The sequence below is a fragment of the Mobula birostris genome, chromosome 20 (genome assembly GCF_030028105.1).
Source record: "Mobula birostris isolate sMobBir1 chromosome 20, sMobBir1.hap1, whole genome shotgun sequence".
Classification (NCBI taxonomy): domain Eukaryota; kingdom Metazoa; phylum Chordata; class Chondrichthyes; order Myliobatiformes; family Myliobatidae; genus Mobula; species Mobula birostris.
The window spans coordinates 61,496,184-61,512,520 of NC_092389.1; the positions used below are offsets into that span (position 1 = coordinate 61,496,184).

A 16,337-nucleotide genomic window follows, 5' to 3' on the forward strand; every position below is an offset into this window, starting at 1 on the left:
GGTCTGGGTGGTGAGCATCTCTGATGATGGATGCTGCTCTACTCCAACAGCGTTTCATGTAGATGTGCTCAATGGCTGGGAGGGCTTTACCGTGATGTACCGGGCCGAATCCAATACCTTGTGTCGGCTCATCAGGAGGACGGTGAACTACTTTGATCAGCGTGCCAAACCATACCTGTCTGGCAGCGAGTGGGGCACTCCCAGTCTGATCCTTGCTGCATGCCCGGAGATCACTCCCACAGCGCGCTGTCCCGAGATTACAGCAGTGGAGACGAGACGGTCACTCAGCTCTTTGCGGACTGTGGGCTGGTGAAGATATGTGGAGAAAGATGCAAGGGCCTGTGTCACAGCAGCTGCGTGACAGAAGGCTCACTGATCTTCCGATAAAGGTATTGCACGGTTTACCCTTGTGAATATTTTATGGTGAATTAAGTTTATTTTGCTCAACTTCTGGGCTCTGTCCAGAGTTATGGAAACCAGCCTTCCATTGGAGTTGGGACAGAAATGGGTAAAGTCAGGAATTTTCTTCAGGACTGCACAAAACAAAATAACGTGGAATGTCCAGTCCTGTGCTTTTTTCTGCAAGGTACTTCCAGAGGAAGGGATTTCCAATCGCAGGGGTGAGGCCTTTGGAGATTCAGTGGACGTTTCTGTCGCACTGGGATTTTACGGGATGGGATTGCTCGCCCCATAACCAACCCTCCTCCTTTTGCAGCCGGGCTTGGGCAGTCCATGGCCGAGTTATTTTTTTTCACTTCCGACCTGCGTAATGTGTTTCCGATCCCACACTGGTGTGGAAATCACCACGATTTTTCTCCACTGACACAGGCAGCGACATGATTCCCTGACACTGCAGCGCGTGTAGTGGACAATCGCGGTACTGCAGGGGATTTGCAGTTCCCCGAAAGTGAAAGCTTTCTCAATGAGGAAGTGCTGGCAGTTAACATGGCTTCGAAAGGACCGACCGAGAGTTTAACCGAGGAGGTAATTTGTCCCATCTGCCTGGATTTCTTCACCGATCCGGTGTCACTGGAGTGTGGACACAACTTCTGTCGCTCTTGTATCACACGGTGTTGGGAAAGGGAGGAGAGAAACTCCTGCCCGGAATGTAGAGAGGTGTTTGCTGACCGCACCCTCAGGGCCAATCGGGCCTTAGCGAATCTGACTAATAAAATTCAAAATCTAAACCTGAATCTGAAAGAGAAGGGAAGTAAACTTCACTGCGAGGAACATGAGGAAGAACTGAAGCTGTTTTGTGAAACGGACAAGACTCTGATCTGTCTGATCTGTGCAGTTGCGCAGGAACACAGAGAGCACCGCTTCATGACGATTAAAGAAGCTGCTAAGATCTACATGGTAAAACTAACCCCAGTTTGAAACTCACCACACCGCCCATTGTCCACGACACAAGCCTCCATAAACAACATATCATTCCCCCACCTTTCGCCATTTACAATGGGATTCTACCACGGAGCACATCTTTCCATCCAAAAGCCCACTCCCACCCTCCACGACAACTCTCGGCTCCCTATATGGATCGCTGTCCACATAATTCCCTTTTCCACTCTCTCCTCCCCACCGATCTCCCTCCTGACCCAGATATCTGCAAGCGGGACAAGTGCTACCCCTGACTCCTACACCTCCTCCCTCGTCACCATTCAGGGCCCCAAACAGACCCAAATCCCCCCCCTCCGTTTTCTCCTTCATCACCCTCCCCCACGTTCCCCCTCACGTTGTCTCCCCCGTCACCTGTCAGCTGGTTCTCATCCCGACCTTTTTTATTCTGGCTTCTGCCCCATTCCTTCCCAGTCTGAATGAAGGGTCTCATCCCGAAACGTCGACAATTTATTTCCCCTGAATAGATGATGCCTGATTCACTAGTTCCTCCGGTATTTTGTGCGATAATCGGGTTTGATTACTTGTTTCTTCTCTTGTTGTTGTTTTTTTTTTCAATTTCCTTCGCTCTCGGACTTCCAGAATCAGCTAAAATCTTCCTTAGACTCTCTCACAAAAAAGAAATCAGACTTCCTGGAAAAGGAGCAGCAACAGAAAGAGAAGATTTCCGGAGTTCGGGTGAGGTTTCCTGAGCGGAATTTCTGATATCACTGTAAAGTTTTGCACCCTTTAATGCAGAACAGCAGAGTATCGCAGAGTACCTGGGTTCGATCCTGACCCCTGGTGCTGCCTGTGTGGAGTTTGTATGTTCTCCCTGTGACCGCGACAGTTTCAGACAGATCCCAAGAACACGCTGGAAAAATGGTTAATTACAATTAACCCCGTGAAGGTGGGGGAGTGTGTATGTGAATCATGTGGGAGTTAATGGGTCAATGAGGGAGAATATGTTTCAGAGAATGAGGTTGACCGGAATGTTTGAGAACTAGCATGGACTTTAATGGACCGAATGGTCACCTTAATGTCATAAGGAAACACAACACAGCAATACGGTAAATTTATCTTCATCTTTCATTCAACAGGAACAGTCACACAGCGTTCAGACCCACATCACATCCCAGTTCGCTGAACTGCACCAGATTATCACTGAGAAAGAGCAGAGCGTACTCAGGGATCTCAGGAAGGAAGAGGCAAGAATTCTAAATCCCATGGAGAAAAATCTTCGAGAGATTCAAGAGAATATAAGGTTAATTCAGGAGGAAATGACAAAGTTAAAGGAACAGATGGACCAAAAAGACAGTATGATATTTCTCAAGGTGAGGGATTATATTTCATTTTTTTCCTGTCAAAGGACACTAAATGAACAGTGGTATATTTGAAATAAACACAGCACAACGGCCAATTCTAGCAAGTCAATTGCTGCTGCTGGCGACTTCGCACAGATTGAGGATATTTACAAGGATGTTGCCTGGATTGGGGAGCATGCGTTACGAACACAGGTTGAGTGAACTCGGCCTTTTCTCCTTGGAGAGACGGAGGATGAGAGGTGACCTGATAGAGGTGTATAAGATGATGAGAGGCATTGATCGTGTGGATAGTCAGAGGCTTTTTCGCATGCTGAACTTACTAAAACAAGAGGGCACAGGTTTAAGGTGCGCGGAAGTAGGTACAGAGGAGATGTCAGGGGCAAGTTTTTTTACGCAGAGAGTGGTGAGTGTGTGGAATGGGCTGCCGGCGGTGGTGGAGGCGGAAACGATAGGGCCATTTAAGAGACTCCTGAATAGATACATGGAGCTTAGAAAAATAGAGGGCTATGGGTAAGCCTAGGTACTTCTAAGGTAGGGACATGTTTGGCACAGGTTTGTGGGCCAAAGGGTCTGTATTGTGTTGTATATTTTCTATGTTTCTGCGTTATACTTGTATGATGTGCCCTGCAATCGCTCCAACAATCATGTTCCAAAATATCGAAGGTATTGATTCGATCCCTTATCAGCAAGGTACAATCTTGCAGCAAATAAACTTAAGCGTAATTAATCATAATTAAGCAGCAATGAAGTGGTCAACAAATGATATGACATCCATCCGTCCGCAGCTCAAAACTGCCCAGAGCAAAGCACAAATACATATCTTATTCCCTGCCCTTTAACCACATCCTCACTCACGTAACTAGTTACCATAATAAACACGCAACACAAAATCCAATGCAGACAGAAAACAGATACGTTGCTCTTACACACAGCATTTACAAATGACAGTAAACTATTATCACCAGACAATTGATGCATGTATTCAGGGTTGTTGTTCCAGAATTGGATTTATACAACTTCTGTACATCCCAGGACAGAATGCAATCTTCTCTGAAATGCTTTACTCTGATCATAACACAGAACTGCTGATTGTGTCCTTAATTACCAAACTAAATATCCTCTAAAACTCCCGTTAACACTCAGTTCCAGACACAGGCTGTGAGTGTGGCTGGTGCGGTGGGTGTGAGGGTCTCTCTGTCAATCACTGAGAGCAAAGAATGCGACCCACACATCAAACCCACCCTCTCTATACGGTTTACATCAGGTTACCGAAACTTTCACTGTTTCTTTACTTTTTCGGATAAGTTTCACATGGGATTATATCCCATTCTCCATCATAAACAGTCCATTCGGTCCATCTTCTCCTATCAATTTCCCTACTTCACAAGCCCCCTCCCACCTACTCACCACACCGAGCAACAGTGCCCGAACTTCATGGTCTCTAGTGTGTTTATCCAGTTTCCCCATTACATTCATTCTCTACTGTTCTGCTTCAAACACTCCTGTGGCAATGAGCTCCACATCTTCTTCACTAAATTTCTTACGGGATTTATTAAATTCCAACTAGAATTTCATCTCCGCATAAATAGAGGCACTTTGTCCAACTTCACACAATCAAATCCATCACTGACCGTAAATTCCTCCAACTTATCACCCTGACGTCGAATCCAGATAAAAATGCACAACCCGTCCTGTCTTTCCTGTAGGTTTCATCCTCTCAGTAATGATCTAACTTTCAGAACCCTTCTCTGTAATTTACCCCATGCTTCTGTATTGTCCGTGTGTGAGAGTGACTGAGGGAGTGGGAATTTTCAACACCTTGTAATGATTTGGTTGAAATTCAGGATGTGGACGGTAAGACTAAACAGATTTGTGTTTTTATTTATTTCAGGAGGAAGCTTGTCAGAACCGGAGGTAGGACATGCTCTTTACTGAAATCCTGTATAGATTTGTAAAATAGTTCAAAATTTCAGTTTATAACCAACAGTTTAATGTTTACAGAGTTAACGATGATATCCAGGAATTGTCAGTGACAGATGAGGCCCTACCGGTTGAAAAATTCGATCACCTCTATTTGCTGAACACAGTGCTGAGAGAAACACTTGATGCCATTAATCGAGGTAATACTTACAAAGATTGATTTCTCCTTGTTCATGAGACTCAATTTAGCTCCAATTTGAAGCAAAGATTGCTGTAATAATGGGCTGAAGGGGAACTGAAATTTATTCCACATCAGCCCCACCGACTGGGAGGCATCACTGTCACATGTTCAGCTGGAGATGTCAGACCCCTGAACACACCAGCACAGGGTCACAATACAACCAATACACGGGACTGGCAGATGAACCACTGTGTCCTGATCCCAGGCCACTGCACTAACATGCCAAGACATGAGATTGAATCCTACCACAGGAGCTGGGAAATTAATACTGATCTTATGATATTGTAGGGAATAAAAATGGGTATCAGTGTGGTGACCGGGATTGTAAGAAAAATACACAAGTCCTTCGTGCGCTGTGAGTGCAGACTCTGACTGACACAGGTCTTCCCCCTTCTGGATCAGAACTCTCACTGTTGTTAGAGGGAGAAGAGGGCAGCTGTAGTGATAGGGGACTCAATCATCAGGGGAGCAGACAGGAGAATCTATGGACGTGAACGGGACCCCCGAACGGTGTGTTGCCTCCACGGTACCAGGGTTAGGAACGCTGGGATCGTGTCTGCGGCATTTTAGAGAGGGAAGGAAAAGAGCCAGATATGTTGGTATATTTCGGGACCAATGACATTGCATTAAAAGCAAAGAGATCCTGAAAATAGAACTTGGAGAGCTTGGTAGAAAGCTCAGATCAGTACCTCCAGGGTTGCATTTTCTGGATTGCTGCCTGTGCCACATGCTGGTGAGGGTAGACACAGGATAATTTGGCAGATTAAAGATGGCTGAGAAGATGGTGCAGGGGGCAGGGTTTCAGGTTTTTGGATCATTGGGATCTCGTCCCGTGGAGAAATGACCTGCTCAAAATGGATGGGTTGCACCTGGACCCGAGGAAGAACAATATTCTCACAGAGAGGTGTGATAGAGCTGTTGAGGAGGCTTTCAACTAATTTTGTGGGGGTGGGGTTGGGAACTGGAGTGAAGGGATGGGACTGATGGTAAAAATGCAAAGATAGCGTGTAGTCAGACTGTCAGATAGGGCGGACAGATCATCACAGCTTGCCACACCAGACAACCAGCCACTCTAGTGTTGTTTGGTTGATGTCGAGCAGGTCAGTGTCAGCTAAATCAGGTGAGAGTGGGCAGTTGCGCAGAAAGTGTTCAATATTTTGCACCCTTTCGCCACACTCACAGGATTCGCTGGTCTTTAAACCCCACTTCACCATATTGTCTCCCGACCTACAAACTCCCGCTCTCGCTCTGTTGAGAGTGCACCACTTCCGTCTGTCAAGCAGTGCCCCGTCTGGGAACATTTCTGTGGGGTCTTGCACTGTATTGTTTGGTGGGGTTCTGGCTTCTCTTTGTTGCCAGAGGTCAGTCCTGTATGTTTGGGGGGATGTTCCGTGCCGTAGTTGCTCCACTGTAACAAAGCATTTCCTCGATTTTAGCCGGTTGGAAACTGGCACATGATGATGTAGTGGGTGCCGTGGACCCGAGTTCTGCTTACCTTTTTCTATCTTTGTCGTAGTGTATCTTCGGATCTCTGGGGGAGCAAAAGGCGGACAGATGAGAGGACAAAATTGCAGCCAGCAGGGTAAGTATCAGGGCAGGATGCAGAATCAAAAAGGGTAGCAGATACAGCAAACACAAAATAATCTGCAGATGCTGGGGTCAAAGCAACGCTCACAACACGTTGGAGGAACTCAGCAGGTCGGGCAGCATCCGTGGAAATGATCAGTCGATGTTTCGGGCCGGAACCCTTCCTGTAGCAGATACAGTACGCAAAGTGTTAAATCTTAATTCGTGGAGTATACGAAATAAGTGCATGATCTTGTTGCAGTATTTGAGATTGTCAGGTATGATGTTGTGGCCATCACTGAATTGTGGCTAAAAGATGGTTGTAGTTGGGCGCTGAATGTCCAAGGTTACAAATTGTATCGGTTGTATAGGAAGGTAGGCAGAGTGGGTGGCGTGGCTCTGTTGCTAAATCATTAGAAAGATGTGACGTAGGATTGGAAGATGTTGAATTCTTGTGGGTAGAGTTAAGGAACTGCAAATATATAAATGACACTGATGGCAGTCACATACAGGCATCCCGACAGTAGCTGGAAAGTGAGCCATAGATTACAAATGGAAACAGAAAAGGACAATGTTATGATAGTCATGGGAGATTTCAACATGCAAGTCATTTGAGGAAATCAGGTAATCTGGTGGGTAATGGATCTCAAGAGAGTGAATTTGTTGAATTCTATGTGATGGTTTTAAAGAGCAGTTTCTCGTTGAGCTTGCTCAGGGAACAGCTCTACTGGATTGGGTGTTATGTATTGAACCGGAGGTGATTAGGTAAGAGAACCCTTAGAAGACAGTGCTCACAACGTGACTGAGTTCAACTTGAGATTTGATAAGGAGAAAGTGAAGTCTGACGTCGTAATATTTCAGTAGAGTAAAGGAAATTACAGTGGTCTGAAAGAGGAGTTGGCCAAAGTAAACTGGAAGAAGATGCTGTCAGGGATGACAGCAGAGGAGAAATGGTGTGGGTTTCTGGGAAAATGAGGAAGCTGAAGGATAGATGTATTCCTAATATAAATAAATACTCAAATGGAAAAATAGTACAACTGTGGGTGACAAGGGAAGACAAGCTAACTTAAAAGCAAAAGAGAGGGCATAGAACAAGACAAAAATTAGCAGGAAGACAGAGGATTGGGACGCTTTTAAATACCTACGGAGGGCAATTAAGAGAAGGATGGGGAGGGGAAAAAAGGAATATGAAATTAAGTTGAATTGACTTAATATCTTACATCCTTCATATACATGAGGAGTAAAAATTTGTATGTTACATCTCTATCTAAATGTGTAATGTGCAATTTACAGTAATTTATAAATAATATGTACAACATGCTGGTCGATATAACATAGAAATAGAGTTGTCTCAGCACGAGTTAAGCAGTCTGATGGCCTGGTGGAAGAAGCTGTCCCCGGAGCCTGTTGATCCTGGCTTTTATGCTGTGATACCGTTTCCCGGATTGTAGCAACTGGTAGTGTTTGTGGTTGATGTGCCTCGCATCTCCAGTGATCCTTTTTACACACCTGTCTTTGTAATACAAGCTGGCAAACAAAATGAAATTGTTTTTCAAGTATTGTTAAAAAAATGAAATAGAGATGAGAGTGGATATAGGGCCACTAGAAAATGAGGCCTGGTATGTAATAATGGGGGATAAAGAGATGGCAGATGAACTAAATGAGTATTTTGCATCAGTCTTCACTGTGGAAGACACTGGCACTGTGCCAGGTGCTGAAGGGTGCGAGGGAAGAGATGTGAGTTCAGTTACTGTTACAAGGGAGAAGGTGCTCAAAAAACTGAAAGACCTAAAGGTACACAAGTCACGCAGAGCAGATGAACTGCACCCTAGTGTTCTGAAAGAGGTAACGGTAGACATTGTGGAGGCATTTGAAATGATCTTTCAAAAATCACTGGACCTTGGCATTGTGCCAGAGGACTGGATAATTGCAAATGTCACCCAACTCTTTAAGCAAGGAGGAAGGCAGCAGAAAGGAAATTATAGACCAGTTAGCCTCACCTCTGTGATTGGGAAGAAATTAGTGTCAGTTTTTAAGTATGAGGTTATGGAATGGTTGATGACAGGGGACAAGACTTGACAAGTTAGCACGGCTTCCTTTCGGGGATATCTTGCCTGACAAACCTGTTGGAATTCTTTGAGGAGATTATAAGTAGGTTAGATAAAGGGAATGTAGTGGATGTTATAAATTTGGAATGTCAGAAGGCCTTTGATAAGATGCCAATGAGGCTGCTTACTAAGTAAAGAGCCCACAGTATTACAGAACAGTTACTGGCAGGGTCAGAACATTGGCTGATTGGTAGGAAACAGCAAATGAAAGTAAAAGGATCCGTTTCGGGTTGGCTGCCAGTTACTAGTGCTGTTCCGCAGGGGTGGGGGATGGGACCACTTCCTTTTATGCTGTATATCAATGATTTAGCTGATGGAATAGATGGCTTTGTTGCCAAGTTTGCAGTTGAGACAAAGATTGGTGGAGGGGCCGGTAGTGTTGAGGAAACAGGTAGGCTGTACGAGTAAACAACAGGAATTCTGCAGATGCTGGAAATTCAAGCAGCAAACATCAAAGTTGCTGGTGAACGCAGCAGGCCAGGAGCATCTCTAGGAAGAGGGAGAGTCAACGTTTCAGGCCGAGACCCTTCGTCAGTCCTGATGAAGGGTCTCAGACTGAAACGTCGACTGTACCTCTTTCTAGAGATGCTGCCTGGCCTGCTGCATTCACCAGGCTGTGCAAGTACTTGCATGAGGAGAATGGGCAAGAAATTGGCAAATGATATACAATGTTGGAAAATTCATGGTCATGCACTTTGGTCGTAGAAATAATGTGTGGATTATTATTATTTTTTTTTAAATGGGGAGAAAATCCAAAAAGCTGAGATGAAAATGAACTTGGGAGTCCTTCTGCAGAACACCCTGAAGGTTAACTTGCAGGTAGAGTCAGTTGTGAGGAAGTGAAATGCAATGTTGGTATTCAATTCAAGAGGTCGAGAATACAAGAGGAGGGATGTGATGCTGAGGCTTTAAAAGGCACTGCTCAGGCCTCACCTTGAGTACTGTGAACAGTTTCGGGCTCCTCATTTAAGAAAAGATGTGCTGGCGATGCAGAAGGTTCATTTCATAAGGATGATTCCAGGAATGAAAGGGTTATCATACGAGGACATTTCATAGCTCTGTACTCCTTGAATTTTGAAAGATGAGGACAGATCTCATTGAAACCTTTCAAATGTTGAAAGGCCTAGACAGAGTAGATGTGGAAAGGATGTTTCCCATAGTGGGTGAGTCTAGGACAACAAGGCACAGCTTCACGATAGAGAGACTTCCATTTAAAACAGAGATGTTGAGAAATTTGTTGAGCCAGAGGGTGGTGAATGTGTGGAACTTGTTACCACAGGCAGCTGGGAAGGCTGTCGTTGGGCGTCTTTAAGGCAGAGCTTGATAGGTTCTAGATTGAACACAGCATCAAAGGTTACGGGGAAAAGGCCAGAGAGTGGGGCTGAGGAGGGGAAAAAAGGATCAGACATGATTTAATGGTGGAGCAAACTCGATGTGCCTAATGGCCTAAATCTGCTCCGATCTCTTACGGTGTTATGGTTATCAGATATAATGGTTAGCATTGTGACAATGAGCCCAGGCACACCACCCAGCATCGACATCAGTCAAGATTTCAGCTCGGGAGAAGCACACACAGCATAACCGGCCCAGAAAAAACACCTCCACACACATACACAGGAAGGACAGGCAGATTGTAGTCAGTAGTACATTGTTATTTTCCTCAGTTACCTGGAAACTAATCTCTTCAGACACAGTGATTTATTTATTTAAACAACGCAGACACATGTCACACATTGCCAGCACACACCAGAAATGTGATGACACACTGTGACGTCCAAATGCTTCAATGTGCACACTCTCCTTCAAGGTGTACACACACCCACTGATACTTACCACAATCAACACATACACACACACACACACACGCACACACACACACACATACTATCAGAGTGTGACACACGGCTGAAGAAGCTAGCACAAATTCCTATCTAGGAATTAGATCTGCCGTCCTTACCCAGTCTGCCTGTTCTGTGCAGAGAGCTGCCCTCTGACGTGACGTCACATCAGCAGTTCACAGACAGACTCCAGGGTGAGATTGCTCAGGAGGGTGATCTGGGAGGGTTTGACAGACGTTGAACCCACGGCCCACTTCATACATCTGCTAGACTAGGATGTCTTCCTGAGCATGACCCGTTTGTTTGTGTTTGTCCCAAATCCCTCTGACCATTTCCTATCTATGTACCTGACTAAATTTATTTTAAAATATTTTAATTTTACCTGTTTCTACAGCATCTGACAGCAAATTCCATCTGCCCACCTCCCTCTGTGTGAGAATGTTACCCCGTACATCCCTCATAAAAAAAAAATCACCTTTCACTTTCAATCTGAGCCCTCTGGTTCTGTACTCCCATTTCCCGGAAAAAAAGACTCCCTTTATCTCAGCCCGTTATGAATGTATTTACCTCGATAAGGGGTCATCCCTCAACATCCTACACTACAGATAAATAGCCCAAGCTCAACCACTCTCTGCTTTTTACCCAAGACCCACCCCCACACCAGCCCTGGTAACATCCTCCTGAAGCTTCCTGTCCAGTGTAATGACATCCTCCCCATATTCGGGGAACCAGAAATGCAGACAATACCACACTTGGAGTATTGTCAGCAGTTGTGGGTCCCTTATATCAGAAAAGATGTGCTGGCTTTAGAAAGCGTCCAGGAGTTTCACAAGAATGATTCCAGGAATGAAAGAGTTAACATATGATGAGTGTTTGATGGTCCTGGGCCTGCACTCACAGGAGTTTTGAAGAATGGCGGATTTATTATTTGTCTCAACCCTATTCACCCGCCTCCTCCGCATAACTTTTGATGCCCTGACTAGTCAAGAAGTTTACCTATCAACTTCTGCTTTAAAAATTAAACATAAGAAAATCTGCAGATGCTGGAAATCCAAGCAGCACAGGTCCTGATGAAGGGTCTCGGCCTTATCTCCCTTAACCTACTTGGAGAAAGTTATGTTGGGAGGATGTTCCCCATAATGGGTGGGTCGAGAACAGAAGGCACAGCCTCTGACGAGAGAATGTCCATTTAGCACAGGGATGAGGAGGAATTCCTTTATCCACAGGACAGTGAATCTGCCACAAGCAGCTGTGAAGGCAATTAACTGAGTATATCTAAAGCGGAGCAACACACACAAAATGCTGGAGGAACTCAGCAGGTCAGGAAGCATCTATGGAAAAGAGTAAACAGTCGACAGTTCATCTGAAACACTTCATCAGGACCTGTGTTTCTTCAGGGTCACTGCAAATTCTCCCCCTGTCCTAATGAGGGGCTGCGGGCGATGGGGTTGTGGGAAAGGGAACAAAGGGATCCCGATCTCCATCTTTGTCCCCCTCCAGCTTCTCGTTACGTCTACACACACAGTTCACCCACAGGCTTACAGGCTTCCACCCCTTCTCCACCTGGTTCTGGTTCAATCTGCCGTTTATCTCTCCCCTGCTGGTTCCCATTATCACCTCCTTTCCTATCTCGAACCTTCACACTCCCCCACTTCACACTTCACACTCACAAATGAATGTTAACATTGAATGTAGGGCCTGTTCCTGTGCTGTACTGTTCTATGTTCTCTGTTCCCTGTTGAGAGGAATGAGAGGAGACCTCAGGGAAACACGAAATTCTTTCAGGTCTCAGCAGGCAGGATACAGGGAGGATGTTTCCCTTGTCTGAGGAGTCAAGGGTCAGGGGTCACTGTCTGTTTGGAATTCTCAGCACTCGTGAGGGGAGAAGGGTTTTGGGGGTTCTTAGCCATTCAGTTCACAGAGCCATCGCCGTGCAGCATAGAAATGTGCGCTTCAACCCATCACCTCTGTGCTGACCGATTTACCCATCTACATTCATCCCATTGGCCAGCATTAGGTCAGTCTCCCTCTGTGCCTTGCCTATTGAAGTGTCTGTCCAAGTGTCTCTCAAGCACAGAGGACTGGAGGCCTGTGACCTGCAGAGGTCGGTTCTGGGGCCGGGCGGGGTTTGTTATTCATATTAATGATGTTTACGATAGTGTAGGTGCCATAGTTAGTAGGTTTGTAGGTGACACTAAAATTCATGGTATATTGGACAGCGAATAGGATTCTCTAAGTTCACAAAAGTCCCTTTCTCAACTGTAGAGATGGGTACAGTGACAATGTTTTCAAATGCATCTTGCCAGGTACGTGGATAAGAAAGGTGAAAGGAATAATGGACAAATGGGGCAAGCTCATTAAAGCAATTTGATCAGCACGAACAAGTTGGGCCGAAGAAACTTTGTGACCTCCTGTTTAAATCCATTCACCCACCCCCTTCCCATCTTTATCCACCCCTTTCCCGCACTCGTTTCTGCTCTCTTTTTCAATCTTTTTATTGTTTCAAAGTTAATAAACATAACAATAATAATGATACAAAGAGACTGGGACTACATTAATAACGGTTAGCATGTACAAGCACAGATTCCAAGCAACAAATGTCGTTTAGCCTCCCAATCTCTTACTAACTAACCATGAAAAAGATAATTTATAAAGAGGAAAAAAAACCTAAACTAAAAAAAAACTAAACTGCTGTCTATCTCCCCTGTTTATTTCTGTTCTTGAGGGAAGATGTCGACCTGAAACGTAGACTGTCAATCTCTCCCCACACACGCTGCCTGACCCGCTCGGTTCCTCCAGCATTTTGTGTCTGTTTGATCGGGAATTCTCTGCTCTCCGTCCAGAGAAAACCCTTGCGGAGACATTAGTTGTCCATCTGCTTTCGTAGGGTCAAATCACAGGAAAGGTTCGTGTCGGCCACCAGAGCACGCCTGAGGCCCAGCGGCCTTTCCACCGGTTCCAGGTCCGAGTTGTCAGGGTCTCCCCTCCGATCCCCAGGGCCACGCTGCTCGAGACTCCCCCCGGTCCCCCGGAACTCTCTAAGTCTCTGCTTCTCCCCCCAGTCTCTGTCACCCTGGATGTGGAAACGGCGAGTCCGCTGCTCGAGGTGTCTGAGGATCGGAAGAGTGTGAGATGGACCCGGACCCGGAGGGATCTTCCTGACACCGGGAAGAGATTCACAAACTGGGAATGTGTGCTGGGATCGGAGGGATTCACATCGGGGAGACATTACTGGGAGGTGGAGGTGACGGGGAATCGGTGGTGGTGTCTGGGAGTCGCCGCAGAGTCTGTGGAGAGGAAGGGACGGGTCAGACTGAGACCGGAGACCGGATTCTGGATCATCGGGTGGGATGGTGACGTGTTACATCGGGATTGTGACCTATTCTTTGGTTTTATCCCCTCCCCTGGGCCCCGTCTCTCTGCCGGTCCCATTCCCGGGAGGGTGGGAGTTTATCTCAGTTACCAGTCCGGGACAGTTTCATTTTACAACGCGGAGACCAAGTCCCATCTCCACACCTTCACTGGGAATAAATTCACAGGGAAACTTTATCCTTTCTTCTGGCCTCGGGATGTAAACCAGTGGCTGAGAATCTGCTCCAGGTCTGTAATCGGGTCGGGTCCCGGGATCGGCGTCAGGAGTAAAGTCCCTGTAAATATAAATGTGCGGAGAGTGGAATAAACAGGAAATGAGAATTATCGATCCGTTAATTTTAATTCGTTCACCGCATCCGACAACGGAACTGAAACACCGCGGATTCAGCAGCAGCTGCGGGCGGCGGGTCCTGAGCTCCCCCGGGTCCTAAAGTCCACTCGCACTGAGACAGGTTAAATTGGACAGGTGGGGGTGGTGCTGACTGGGAGAGGGGGGTCAGGGTGACTCTTGGTAAGACCATAACATACAGGAGCAGAATTAGGCCGTTCAGCCCATCGACTCCGCTCCGCCATTCCATCATGGCTGATCCCGGATCCCACTCAACCCCATAACCCTGCCTTCTCACTATGTCCTTTGATGGTTTGATCGATCAGGAAATGATCAACCTCTGTCTTAACTATACCCACAGACTTGGCCTCCACCGCAGTCTGTGATAGAGTGTTCCACAAGGTCACTACTCTCTGGCTAAAAATATTCCTCCTGACCTCTGTTCAAAAGGTCTCCCCTCAATGTTGAGACTGTGTCATCTAGTCTGGATATCCCCACCACATGAAACAACCTCTCCACATCCACCCTATCTAGTCCTTTCAACACTTGGTAGGTTTCAATGAGACTCCCCTTTCCTTTCTGAAATATGGGACCCAAAATATTGATTAAACTCCAAGTACGGCCCAACTTGTGTCTTATAAAGGATCGGCATTATCTCCTTGCTTAAATATTCTATTCCCCTTCAAAGAAAAGCCAGCATTGCATTTCCCTTCTTTACCACAGACTGAAAATGTGAAACAACCTTCTGGGACTCTTGCAGGAGAACTCCTAAGCCCCCTGCACCTTATCAAAGGCCTTCTGAAAATCCAGGTAGATGATATCCACTGCCCCTCATTTGTCCACCATCCTCTTCACTTCCTCAAAGACCTCTAAAGGTTTGTTAGGCACGGTTTTCTTTCACAGAAATCATGCTGACATTGACTTATTTCATCGTTATTCTCCAAACACCTTGAAAATACAACTTCAATAAAAGACTTCAATACTTTCTCTACCACTGAGGTCAGGCTAACTGGCCTATAATTTCATCTCTTTTGCCTATCTCCCTTCCTAAAGAGTGCAATTTTCTATTTTCCAGTCCTACAGGACCATGCCAGAATCCAGTGATTCTTGAAAGATCGTGACCAATGCATTTATTATCTCTTCAACATCCCTCAGGACTCTGGGATGTAGTCCATCTGGTCCAGGTGACTTATCCACCTAAAGACCTTGGAGTTTGTCCAGCTCTTTTTCCTTTGTAATAGCAAAGTCACTCAATCCTGCTGTGTCTTCCACAGCGAAAACTGCTGCAAAGTATTCATTAAGTTCATCTGCCATTTCTTTGTCCCCCATTACGACCTCACCAGTATTATTTTCCAGTGGTCCAATATCCACTCTTGTCTCCCTTTCACTCCTTATTTAACTGAGGAAAAAACTCTGAGTGGCCTGCTTTATATTATTGGCTAGTTTGCCTCATATTTCATCTTTAACATTCTTATCGCTTTTTAGTTGCCTTTTGTTGGATTTTCAAAGCATCCAATAATCGAGCATCCCACTCACTTTTGCTACCTGAAATGCCATTTCCTCAGGTTTTACACAGTCCTAAACTTCCCTACCACATTTCAATGGTTTTCCCAAACTACATCATGTTTAAATTTAGAAAAAAAAATCAGAAGTGACATTTTTGATCCTTCGGTTAAATTTGAAGAGACTTGGGAATCATTTATTCAACATTTTCATGTGATGTAATTTGAGCTTTCCGAATCCTTCTTATTAACTCCAAATATATGAATAGAGGAGCGGAGTTGACAACATTACTGAATGTGTTCGATTTAAGATATTGGTCTAGCCTTGTTTAGTTCCATTTGCTTTTTCTCGGGGCGAGGGGGGGGGGTCTTTTGTTTTTTTGGGTTTTTTTTTTGTATTTTTTTATTTCTTTCTCCTCTATAATTAATTATTTTAAGAGTTTGGAAGTCTATTATACCTGTATTATTTGAAATCTTTTTTGCACGTGCTTATCAGCAATAAGATTATTCCAATCTCTGTGTATCAATATTGTTATTCTGTTTATAATTTTGGAAAATTAATAAAATGATTTAAAAAGAAAGAAAGAAAGAACTTCCTCTGTGGGACATGTCTATCCTGCACCTTGCAAACTATTCCCAGATACTCAGCCACCTCTGCTCACCGTCACCCCACCCGTATCCTCCTCCAATTCACCTGGGCAAGCTCCTCTCTCATGCCTCTGTAATTCCATTTATTCCATTGTGAGCCTGATACATTTGACTT

General features: G+C 45.3%; 1 protein-coding gene across 1 annotated transcript; it reads left to right on the forward strand.

Annotated features, from left to right (window-relative positions):
• Nucleotides 1–945: 945 nt before the first annotated feature.
• Nucleotides 946–16,088, forward strand: LOC140185272 (zinc-binding protein A33-like). Its single transcript, XM_072238663.1, has 7 exons — nt 946–1,356; nt 1,978–2,073; nt 2,475–2,708; nt 4,591–4,613; nt 4,701–4,819; nt 6,377–6,442; nt 13,435–16,088. Exons 1-7 carry the CDS (start codon nt 946–948, stop codon nt 14,049–14,051), a joined length of 1,566 nt encoding a protein of 521 aa, XP_072094764.1. The 3' UTR covers nt 14,052–16,088.
• Nucleotides 16,089–16,337: the final 249 nt, after the last annotated feature.

Coding starts and splice junctions, on each gene's coding strand:
- LOC140185272 (XM_072238663.1), top strand. CDS start 946: ATGGCTTCGAAAGGACCGACCGAGAGTTTAACCGAGGAGGTAATTTGT. Junction 1,357..1,977: donor AAGCTGCTAAGATCTACATG/GTAAAACTAACC, acceptor TCGGACTTCCAG/AATCAGCTAAAATCTTCCTT. Junction 2,074..2,474: donor AGAAGATTTCCGGAGTTCGG/GTGAGGTTTCCT, acceptor TTCATTCAACAG/GAACAGTCACACAGCGTTCA.